At 34.6% G+C, this 12,707-nt stretch overlaps 1 protein-coding gene across 1 annotated transcript in view; it reads right to left on the bottom strand.

Moving 5' to 3' along the window:
- Positions 1-12,707, bottom strand: part of LOC116163932 (1-phosphatidylinositol 4,5-bisphosphate phosphodiesterase epsilon-1-like) — a 34,033-nt gene that overhangs the window by 18,503 nt on the left and 2,823 nt on the right. Inside the window, exon 3 of the mRNA XM_031478060.1 lies at positions 3,369-3,514. Within this exon, the coding sequence (XP_031333920.1) occupies positions 3,369-3,514 (146 nt within the window). The remainder of the gene's footprint in view (positions 1-3,368; positions 3,515-12,707) is intronic.

The raw sequence follows: 12,707 nt of genomic DNA, 5'->3' as shown, positions 1-12,707 counted from the left end.
TTGCATGAACTTTGGGTTTCAGATTATTGAACATTCTTGTTATAAACAATGTACGAAGAGATGGTGTCACATTGAGTGCCATTATCACATTTCCAGGTTGGTTGTTAGGCTTTATTACCTATTAACACTTAAAAATTAGTTTCGTAGTCTCGGTACTGAGATTTAAGACCCCCAGATTGACAGGCAGACGGATTACATTAGCGCAGAGATCAGCGGAATTAAATTAAATTTATTTTAATAGTCTTCATACTATAATTTATCCTACAATTTGTCATTATAGGTACTAACGTGAGCCCTCTTAATAAATAATAATTAATTAATAATTGACGAAGATAGTAAAGAGTTTATATGAGAGATCGCAATTAGATGCCGCTATTGACGATGATTCGCTTACTATAACTCCGCCATGATCTATTGCCAAGTTGCAACAGTAGTAGTAATTTTGGATTTCAATTTTTTTAATTTTCTGGATAGCAAGCTGTAAATGTTGGATATTTTCAGTTTAAGAGTACATCAGTTTGAGTTTTGAATATTGGAATTTGTGGGGCGCGAAATTTAAATAGCTAATTTGTCCGGGAAATGTCACGTGTAGTGGAATTTCAGTAATAAAATTTTAAACCGTGTTGGAAATAAAGTCGGTCATTTATGTATCGTTTCAATTTCAGTAGCCCTTTGTTTTTTAATGGCTTCAGGATGTTCTGGTGACGCAATATTGAAAGTTTATCTCAGGTTCAAACGTTTTTATTAGGTGTATTTCGTTTCATTTATTACGGCATCGGCAGCATAATGTCATTTTCTGACCCTTGATAGCTGAATAAGCCAAATTTCAAGTCATTAGGACAACCTCTTTTTGTCAAGGTTTAACGATGAGAATAATTCCAATTGGCACATTAAAGAACATGGCAGTACACGTGACGTAAAAAGAGGTGTAAACTAAATGTCAATTAGTGGAGGAAGTTCTGGAGGTAATTCGCGTTTAAGCTATAGAAGTGGCCAGATGGAACTTTTTTAATTTTTTGGTCAAAGTAGTGATCACAATTTAATTCGCGTTTGAGTAATTCAGGCGACTGTTTCGTGGTACACTCTTTTGAAGAAATGTTGTGTGTAAACCATGATAGTGCGAATAGTATCCCCAGATCTGTTTATCTCGGACAATAGTGTAACAATAAATTTTACGCTATTTAGTGTACATCAGCTATGCATTTTTTTACGTCTTTGTCCACTACTGTCTCCTAAATATATTTAAGTCCTACAAATTTAGTGGTACGTTTTCCCAGTCCCATGCTTGTAAGTTGCGCCTGCGCAGGCCAGTAACTACTAGAAGCTAGCAAAATTTTCGCAGAGGAGCAACTGTCCGTCTTGTCGAACCCAACCTAGTCACGAAGATTTAGCCTGTTATTAATCACTGAAAAAAACAGAGGCGGTGGCTGTTGAACTATGTATATCATTGTACATGGTAATAATGTAAGTAATAAACATGACCGTATAATTCAAATTTAATTTAAACTACAATCACGATGAGATGACCTACCATACAGTCTAGTTATATGATCGTGATCACGTACCTTTCTGACGAAACCAAATTTTTACAGAATGTTCAGTAGGTTGAAATATTGAATTTAGAAGAGGATTTACAGTGAAAATGATAACGTTCGATTTTTAATTGGAGGTCCGTTCTGTACAGTAATAATGAGTAAGTAAATAGGAACCTCGAATAAAATTAACACATCAATATTTTTTGCTTAGAATTGCAAAGGTACTGTGAAGTATTAATGAAGGAGTAAACCGTTTTTTAAGACTCATTTTTCTACGTGGGGAAAATAGGGTATTGTATTGTCAGAAACCAAAGTGTCACTTTTTAAGACATATCTACAATGTTGCGACGTTTCTATAAAATACGATAAATGTACTACTTATGATTACAAAGTAAAAAATAATTACAATAAGTACAGATCTCTGAGTAACGATTATCTACATGAATCTTTCATTTGAAATATTTCTGGTAGGTAGCAAATTTTACGATTGATGTACTAAAATTACATTAATGATGAGACACCCGTTGTGTGATTAACGCATACACGGGAAATGTTTACTTCCAATCCCACTATTGAAATTGGTGTGGATTCTCTGGGTGTGATTGGATAGCAACTAAAGTGCACACTATATAATTAGCACATGATTATACTACACGACCGAACAGTACAATAGGTTGTTTGAACAAACGTGTTGGGGCAAATGCACAAACGTTGTTTAAAAAGAAAGTTAACAATTAACGCTGTTGTAATAAGTTTACCTAGCAGTACTTATTACACCACGCCCGCTGTACGTTGTTCAAATTGATTACGGTATGTGACCTAGTTTAAGCTTAGAATATAAAACGCAACAGTAATAAAGTAAGCATATTGTGAATCTGTCTAGAAGGCCAAGGTGACTATAAACCGGAAATTATAAAATTAACAATTTGACACATAGTTTTCCTAAATCAGCTAAATGGGTTTACTGATGTACACAATTTCACAGTAGATACATTCGTGGAGATGTAATGCGATAGCAAGTAGTTTCCGCCGGCCTACAACATCCTCTACTCCGCTGGAGGCCGAAAGAAACCCCTACTATAACATCACTTTATTTCTTCGTCCAGTGGTCCAGTTGTTTCTTTATTCTCAAGCACTCTTCTTATACGTTAGCATCTAGTAATTTAATACGCATTACGGTAAGTCAGTTATAACACATATTACGAATTGCTGTGGCGCTTAATGTCGTGACTCGTGTGTAATTAAATTAAACGCGCTCAAGAAGTAACCTTTGGTTTCGGTTAAAACATGATAAACAGTACACTTAAAGTTTCAGAATTACAGTGTAATAGTTTCAGAAGTTATACAAGCGCTTTCGAGCTTGGTGAATACGTGGTAAAGTGTAGGGCGGTCTACTCCGCTAAGGAAATTTTCTGCGGATTGAGTTTATGATTATGGCAAAGAAGTTTACAGCATAAATAATTCCACAGCAGACTTCATTGCATATGGCATAGTTATGAAATTATACTCTCATAGTGTGCATTTCTTAATTTTTACCGTGTTTTAACGTTCGTCATAATTAATCTGTACCTATGGTAATCGGTATGTTCATATTGTCTCAAACATAGCCTGTTTCAGTTAGGTAATGGACTATCTTGTGCAAATTCACTATATGATAGTTATATAATTAGTTCGTGATTATTGTTGATCAGTCAAATAGTCATAAATTCAATGGTTCAGTTAATAGTAAAAGATTGGTTCAAGAACTTTAGTTTACTCTTCGCCAATATAGTAAATAAAAAAGTATTTGGAATATTTAGAAACACTAAAGTGATTTATATTGGAGGAACTCACTTGAGACCGGCGATGATCTCCATCGCCCCATTAAAATTTCCGATATTCCAACTTGAAAGGGCCACTCGCAACACGCATGAAAGCACCGCTCTTCTGGCATCATGTGTAGGTTGTGAGATGATCAGCTGAGTAATCCAAGCACTAACCTATAAAAAAAGAACGCATTTTAGCAACCAAATAGTTTTCCATGCTGGCAAAAGAATGATCGTTAATCAAGCAGTTGCACCATCACTATGGAATGCAAAAGATAGTGGTTACATTTCTGTTACCCGGCAAACACTGGTGTAAAAAAGAGATTGTCCATAAGAAATAAAAAAAGTAGTAGCTTGAAGCTTCTACATCTAGCGCGTTATGGAACTTCTGATAACAGGTTCATACTCTTCGGAAAAAGTGTTCATAGACGGTGCGGGAACCGTCCATTATTCCGACCGTTTAAGTTAGGGAAAATGAAAACAAAATTTTCAGGTTTTCGGTGATATCTCAGTTATATTCAAAGATTTTTCAAAAATTTCAAATATGTTTTTTTAGTCCCAAAAAGGGTCAACTTTGCCCCTATTTAACCTACACTGTATTATCTCTCTCCGTTACGGACGATGTCCCAATGGTGAGCCACGAATTTGAGCCACCCTGTACAGGTTACAATGCGCTTGCTGTATGAACTTAACTCTTGTGTGTACACTAATACTTTTTGTGAAAAGACAATCCCAGAGACGGGAATATTTATAAGGAATACCACGTTATCTATCCGTTGATTACCATGTTATAAACAATGAGTTTCCAAGAGTTTGTAGACTTAAAATTATTTTAACATAGCTAACACCATTTGTAGGCATTTAACGTACCGCGGTACTCATTTTTGCAACTATTCCGTTCTCACAAAACGTTGCTGCCTGTGACTTTAGAAGTTGTAACATGTGCTTTAATATCATCGTCGTCATTGAGCATATTGCTAGCGAAGCTTTAAAGAAGAAAGAAGTCACTACGAACAAGGTTCGGACTATTTCCATCCGAATTGAGTCAACAGTTGCAGTGTCATTTTTGCAGCGTATGGGCGAGCAATGTCATGAATCAACAAAATACCACCAGTGAGAATTCCACGGTGCTTACCAGGGTGCTTACTGTGAATTGCACGACGCAGTTCTCTAAGCGTATCGCATCATTGACAAACCGAATCAGTGATCTAATCGCAAAATCAGTGGGGTTTTCGCCATTGGGTTCTATATTGGGTCCAATCTTATTCATAATTTACACATCTAGTTTTCACCGGTCATTAAAATTTTGCCAATGTCACCTGTTTGCAGATGACATGCAAATTTCATACGTTTTCGATGCTTCTAGTGGGAAAGATGCAAGCGAAAAGGTTAATAAATGCGACCTTACAGTGCTCAGACGTGTCGCGTAACTTAGGTCTTAAACTAGATACTAACCTAAAATTTAAACAGCATATTAATGAGTGCATTAGAAAGGCTTATTACAACTTAAAAATTATTTACAGTAATCGGCAAATATTAGGGCAAAAAACAAGGGCGATGCTCTGTAATTCTTTGGTACTTTCTTATTTCACATACTGTGATACTGCTTATGGTCCTTGTATTGATAGTGTGGATATTAAGCGAATCCAGAAAGTACAAAATTCATGTTTACGGCTTATCTTCGGTATCAAAAAGCGAGAGCATATTTCACATAAGTTGAAAGATGTGAGTTGGTTGAAAATGAGCGATCGACGGCTGTTGCACGCGGCATGCTTTTTTCGGAAAATAATTATTACGCAATCTCCACCTTACCTATATGGCCTAATTCAATTTAGAACAGATGTACATCATTTAAATTTAAGGCACCGCGGTTTATTGTCGATACCTCGTCATTCTCTATCATCTTTTCGCCGGTCATTTGTTTATTACGTCGCATATGTAGGTATATAATTCTGTTCCATCTGTTCTAAAATGTAGCACCTTGGATCACAAGACATTCAAGAGACTATTATTCAAACATTTGGTACGATAGTTGGTTCTAGTACTGAGACAGAAAAATGCAACACAAACTAAGGAGAGCATTCCAATCCTTGATGTATTTAGGGAAAAAGTAAATTGGTAGATTTAGTTAGAAGTGGTGATCTAATAAAAAAAATACTGAAACAAGGTTAAGTGGAAGAGCAGGAGGTTACTTGTGATCAACCTGAACTTCGCCTTGAGGTTCAACAAGCATATGAGTTTTTTTTTTTTTAATTTTATTGTTTTGTATGTTGTGTATACAATTTTTTTATATAGCTTGTTGAATAAAGACATTATTATTATTATTATTATTATTTTTAATTTCTCACTTTTGTGGAGTTACATCAATGGACGGGTTTGAACACCAAGTACCACTGATACCTATTGTTATTCTTATTGCCAGTGTAGAAAAGATCGCACTATATTACATGTTTTGAGGATAACTGATTTTTGTGCTAGTGTGATTATTATTATTAAAAGCACTGTGACATGAAAACAAATAGTTCGCTCAAAATGGCGTCAATAGCTTCGTAAAGATACAAGGCTATTGTCGCGCTTGAGCGGAGCTGCAATCGGGGCACTACAAGGGCGCGATATACAAAAGGAACTTATACTTTCTGGACGCCTTATATATAACCTTTAATTCAGCGAAACAATTTCTGCTGAAGCAAATCAATGGAAAACTTTAATAAATGCTTATGTTGAAAAACAGAGGAAAGTAAGCCTATCGGACTGTGAAATTAATATTTCAATTTGAATTTATAAGATCCAATTACAGCGTATAAACGGATTTAGTTTATTTCCAAAGCTTAAACTCTACTCCTGTTATGTTGGCGTGAGTAATTTAATCGAAATAAGAGTCATTGGCGTAATTGCTCCGATAATTAAAACACACGCTGTAAACACATCGAAATTAGAAGTCGCCAACAAAAGACTCGAGTAGTATTGGAAATCACATCCACTCTGTTTAAAGTAGAAATGAAAAACTTCGGAAACATACCTCTTAATTGAAATCTGTTAAGAACATCAAAAGGTTGTTCTCAGTTTACAGATTCCCCTAACGGAACCAGCAATTCTAAGGGGATACATAAGGTCGTTTATTTATTCGCATTTCAGGTTAGTAGTCTACTCTCAATTTAATAATAGGTACAGCTTAAATAGTGTAACGGTAGCCTTTTATATGAAGTTGAAGAAGGTAAAGTTGAACTTCGCTGGGGTTACGCAATTTGTATGTATTGGGTATAATGAATGTACAGGGTGTCCCTATTATAAGGTTGATCATTCTAAAATTGTAATAAATCCAGATTTTAAAAGTCCGTAGAAGTTTTTGGAGCCGATCAGTCGGACATGGGAGCGTAGATAATCTTATTTTAATTATCTTATGTTAATGAGGTCTACGTGATCACAGCTACTGATTTAGAATTACGAAACCGTGAGGGGATTAATAAATAGAGATTTTTAGGGCATTCGGTTTTGAGTCGGGTAGCGCTGATTGCGAGTAATCAAGCGATAAACATAGGGGTTTGGCCTGTATTAGAGCTCAATAACCAATTTGTTCATTTTTTGCCCCGAGAATGTCACGTATTTTGTCAAAGAAGTAAAATTTCTTCGAGCATTCGGTTTTGGACTATATTTAGAACTCAAGTGGAAATCCGTATTTCTGGTAATCGTGAGTCAGTCCGAAACATGGTGTATAATGTAAATAATTATACACCATGGTCAGGAAGCATGTTTTATTTGGGCAAGTTATAAGCGTTGTTTTTCGTGCGCGAGGATTATATATAACATTAGTAGTGAACAAATAGTGAAATACTGCGGATAAAAGGATTACGGCATGATTTAATTTAATTTTTTTAAATTTTTAATTTATTATCTCTCTCTGGGTCCTCAACAGGCTTGCGCCCAATTACAGAGTGACCCGCATAATGCTTTTTTAGAGGTGCCTCTTTAATTTCCGCTAGAAAGATATCTCGAAAACAAAGTTGTTGAGTGCCTTAAAAAACGGTTTCAAGAAGTATTATAAGTATAAATGTGCGCAAGAAACGATAACAAAAAAATAGTTAGTTAGTGGCGGCCAAAGAATAAACTCATTGTACGTTTCGCATAAAATTACGTAGAAAGGATTAATGTGACAGGGCAAAATCAACCTTAATCCTGACCTTAATTGAGAATGAACGTTTCCGATAAATCAATATAAACCTAAGGTGGCGGTTTGTGAAGAATTAAAACTGTTCTCTTTTGAAAAGTTATAACTTCTTGGAACAATTTGAGTCTGTCAGATTTTGTATTTGTATGATATGAAAATCATCAATTGCATGGAACGATATTTAAGAGGTACCTACTGTAAATTTTCGTTTTTAATTTGTACAAAATTAATAATTGGTTCCTCTTAAAGAAATTTGAGTACTAAATCACTAAATTTTTTTGTGACGTTAATAATTAAAGAAAAAGGTCTTAAAAATGTACCAATCTGTGTAAATTGAGTTGGGATATTCTATAAAAAACTTATTACTTAGGAACCTAGTATCATAGATTAACTATGCTAGTATTAAGGATTCGGTTGTTAATTTTCATTTCAGTTTCGATTTATTTTAGTCAGTGAGAATTTCCCTGTAAGTGGGTTCAAATTTATTAGCCTTACAATGTGTATTTTGAATGTTCATAGTTATTTAAATAAAAGTAGTTAGAGAAGAGCATGGCCACGATTTAGAATTTATTTGATGAGAATTTAGAGAAAACATAGGAATAGAGAAAATTTAAGTGAGGTGGAATTTGGATCTAAATTTGTTTTACAATATATACATGTCTTTTACCACGACTGCGTATTTATGCACTACTATTAAGGAGGTTAGAAACAAGATACAAATTTGATTTTCAGTTAGAAAATGGAAAAGAAAAATATTCTCATTAAAATCAATTTCGATAAAGTTTGCGATAAAGATACATAGCTGTGGATCATTCCGTGCAGAAAAAATTTAAATCCACGGCAGGAAGTTCACTGTTCAGTCTATTTAACACAAGAAACGAAGGGTCAATCCTTTATTCGCAACATACGTGGCTATAATCACGTCATCACGTGTGGCAAAGAGGTAAATAGCCTATTAAAGCTTTCGGGGGATTCTTTCAACTTAATTTAAATTGGTTTGGATGTTTTTTGATTCATTCATATTATACGTCTATTGAGATTTTTGTATACCATTGTATTGGTGTTTATAAGTAAAAAAAACCCTCAAATTTCAAAAATATGGCTTTCCTCTATACTATGACCTCCCGAAATGCGAATTGTTGAATTTGAATCCCTTGGTTATTCTGTGTTCTGGTTGACACTTGGTAGAGTATGTAATTCTGTCTCTTTGTTCAAGGGCTTTGTAGTATATAACTGGCCAAATTTAAGGAAATGGTATAATTTGGGGGTACCAATTTTTCTTTTTACTACGGTTAGACACATATTATATTAGAGTGTAAAAAAAACCATGATTGCCATCTCAAAGTGGTAGCTAATAGAAATGGCGGCCAATCCAAGATGGCGGATGTTGAGTTTTATAAAATCAACTATATCTTATTGGTTCCGACTTCATTATTTTCTTAAATGAAAGCTTTTGTGTGGGCTACAATATTGTCATAACTACTTTTTCGATAAAATCACCGATTTAATTAATGCATGAAGTAAACTAACGGAAATTTTTTTAATTCTTAAGATTTAATGAAATCTAAATCAACCCCTGGCAGCTTGTATGCGCTTGTACACTTTAAGTTCTTAGCATTACATAATGGCAGTTGGCACGATTTTGAACAAGAGCAGCTTGGTAATTCTACGTGAGGTGATATGGAAGCCAAACTTAAGGTTATCTTTCATCTTATTTGCTGCTTCCGGAATAGCATCTCTTTGATTTTGACGTACAAATTTTCCAATGTATTTTTTGTTTTCACATAATCTATGTCAAATTATCTGGCACAATATACACCTTTCCATCAATATTAACATACTCTTTGCTTACTTTATAGCTAAAAGCCGTATTTGATCGTATTTATTGCAAGGCAGTCAGTTTTGTCAGTTGTAAAGTTCTTGTTTAAGCGGAAGCGTGTTTCACGTTTTACGAAGAAGTTAGTCGAAGTGCTGTGTTTATCGAGTAGGCCTCGCTAATGTGAAGCCTTTCTTTAAGGTTTTCCCAGGAGTTTTTCCACCATTAAAGAGCCAATTTTACATCTGTAATTACAACGAACCCAGTGTCGTCCAAATCGAGATACAAGTTCAATTAAAGTAGAGAAGTGAAGTTATAGAAACATATTCCGCACATACCAATTACATCATCATTTGATATGTTCTTAACATGCCTCTTTAGCTATAATATATCTGTAGACGTAACTACAATGATTTTTTTTATTTCGTTTTTCTATAGTAATATCACGAAGTTTCTTATCAGTGTTAAGGTGAAGAACCTGAAGTAATAGTTCCATAGATCGGCTCTCCTTCTTATATTTATATCGAATTCGTTTTAAACGCTTCTGAACTGTTGTTATGAGTTTGAACTTTCACTATCAGAAGAAGCCTACAAATTCTTACTTACTTCTATTTCACAGTGTAGGTACAATGATATATCTCCTAGTTTAGTAAGACTGAACATTCTTCTAATGCAACGTTGTTTAACTACATAAGATTGCCCATTTTGGAGAGTGCAATTCACTAAAGGGTGAAATCTCTCCACATATCATACATATTGCCGTGTTATTTTAATTTCATTTTTTTTTTTTTGCTTTTGGAACGCCTCGGAAGTACGTACGGGTGGGAATGATTTTTTTGGTGGTCATATTTTTTTTGTGCTATCGAGAGTTTGGGTTGGTTGTGATGTGTTCCTATAAAAAAAAATAAAATAAATGTTAAAATAAAAATTAAGTAAGTAGCAAGAAAAATGTGTAATTTAATTTGGAAAATTTGTGCATAAAGTTTGAGTAACATTCTACAAGGATAAAAGTCGGGCAGACAGCAATCAAGGTGAAGGTACTAGTAACAAAGGGGACAAAGGTGGTCGGGATTGAGTGATTAGGAGGCATGCCGGAGTTGCGATGGGACTGGATATGGGGAATTGGAGTTGAGAACGTAGAGGAAGAGGACGTCGGGAAGAAGGAGAGAGAGTGTGTGTGATTTTTAATAGGTGGAAAAAGAACGAGCTTCGGGAAGAAAAGAAGAAAGATAAAAATAAAATAATAGCCGTGCACGGTGAACTGTAGTTTTTTTTAAATAAATGTGTGTTGGACATTGAAGAAAATAAGGATGGGATTCGGCATGCAACCCGGAGGAATAGACAATAAAGGTCAGTACTTTTAATTACCGTTTTTACTGTGTGAATTTAATTAAAAAAAAAATTTTGAACTAATTAAAAATTGTGTTAGGAAGGTTTTTATTTGATGACAATTATAGATGGTGGAACATTGAGGGTTAGTGTAGAATAGAGGAAGTTTTATTTAATTGGAGAAGGAAGTTGACATTTCTTTTGTTTCTCTTCGAACCCAAACTTGAGATATTGAGTGTCAGTTTTTTTTTGTATCAGGTCATGCTCGCGCCGCCGTGCTGGGGGGGGGGGGGGGTGAATAAAAGTAGAAAGAAAGAAATTAATTAAATAGGGTTGAGGCATCTGTGTTTGGGATAAGGTGAGGATTGACAAACGTTCGTTTTGCTAGTCAGGAGAAGTGTATGAGTTAGAAAAATAAATAATTTCAAAATTATTACTTCATTTGGGTATATATTTTTGCATATTTCCACCATATTTTTAGCGCATTTTCCAACGAAGTTGGGTGCGCTATTGCAGCCACTTTCTCTGTCCGTCCGTCTGTCCCAGGCCTTAACCTACAGTTGTCAAGATATTTAGTTCGGTCTTTTTGCATTCGGTAGCGTATCGCTCTGGCACCTGAGTCAAGGAGAATCTTGACGACTGAACTGCGCATGCGCCGACTGCGCCATGCCAACTTTCTTCTTTATGGAGATATTTCTTTGAAATTTTAACCATATAATGATAAACATAGGGCACATAGGTATGGCCTTTGGGGAAGTATTGATCAATTTATGGAAAATGCGCTGAAGTTACTCGCCTTAGGCCGAAAACCTTTTTACTTGTTGATGTTTGGATGCACTTATCTTATTTTAATTTTAATTAAATTGTTGATCAGCTAAAAGCTGTGAAAACTTATATGCAAAATGCATATCGTTTATTTTTGGTTGTACTTGTACTCGTATGAGATTTTGTGTATCTTCGATTTGCAACAGTTGCGATTAAACCGAATTTATTTATGCGTATCTTTGCATTTACATGATAGGCATATTTTAAGATTATTTAAATTTTTGTTAGATTTAATCGATTTTAATTTGGATTTTTAATACACTTTTGCGGATTTTTATAACGGACGCGATCATAAAACATACTGCAATAGTAATTTCATCATTTTCAAACTATTTTATCTTACTCTTTCTCTACGGTGTACATGGGTGATATTGTGGAAGGCTAGGTGACATTTTTTTAAATTACTTATTAACAGTTGATTTTATCGAAAATGTACTTATAACAATATTTATAGCACATATAAAGAGCTTTCATTACAAAAATGGATAATGAAATTGGATCAACAATTCCAGAGATATAGTTGATTTTAAAAACATCCGCCATCTATGTTTGACCGCCATTTCTATTAGCTACCGCTTTGAGATGGCAATCATGGTTTTTTGGCATCCTAATAAACCTGTATAACCACCGTAAAAAGGAAAATTAGTACCCCCAAATTATACCGTCATGTTGATTGGCTCATGGACTATTGTGCCTGTTTGTGTCTTAGTGTAGTTTAAGCGTTTTTGGTATGGTATTTACTTTCCCCTTTGTTTGTGGAATTTGTTATTGGCAATAACGAAATCATAGAAAATATGTTTCTGGAATTGATTCAAACACTGTAAACAAAAATAGTACCAAAGATATACCTAAAACGAATATCCCACCGTATTTAGCAACAAATCCAAAATTACAATCGGCGCTAATGAAAAAAAACAGTTTTGCAATATATCATAGGAACTGATGCTGTTCGTCAATTTGAAAATAAAATTTAATTCTTATTTCTTCAGGGCCGAACGAAAGAACCCTTTGAATCGATTGCTTGTCTATTTTTTGAATTTTTGATTTTTTAGTTTTAAATACCACATAGCATCCAGAGAGTTCTACTGACATTCCAAAAACGGTTGTTTCTTTATTTTGCACGGGACCCAATTGCACTATTAATGTTACAACGCTTAATAAATTACCTTCAGAATGATCAGGAAAACGACGACGTCCTACAATCATTGCACAAAAAAGGCGTATGAAAAAGA

The sequence above is a fragment of the Photinus pyralis genome, unplaced genomic scaffold (genome assembly GCF_008802855.1).
Source record: "Photinus pyralis isolate 1611_PpyrPB1 unplaced genomic scaffold, Ppyr1.3 Ppyr1.4_LG2, whole genome shotgun sequence".
Classification (NCBI taxonomy): domain Eukaryota; kingdom Metazoa; phylum Arthropoda; class Insecta; order Coleoptera; family Lampyridae; genus Photinus; species Photinus pyralis.
Note: the sequence above shows the minus strand (reverse complement) of the source record. Positions and strands in the feature narration are given on the sequence as shown.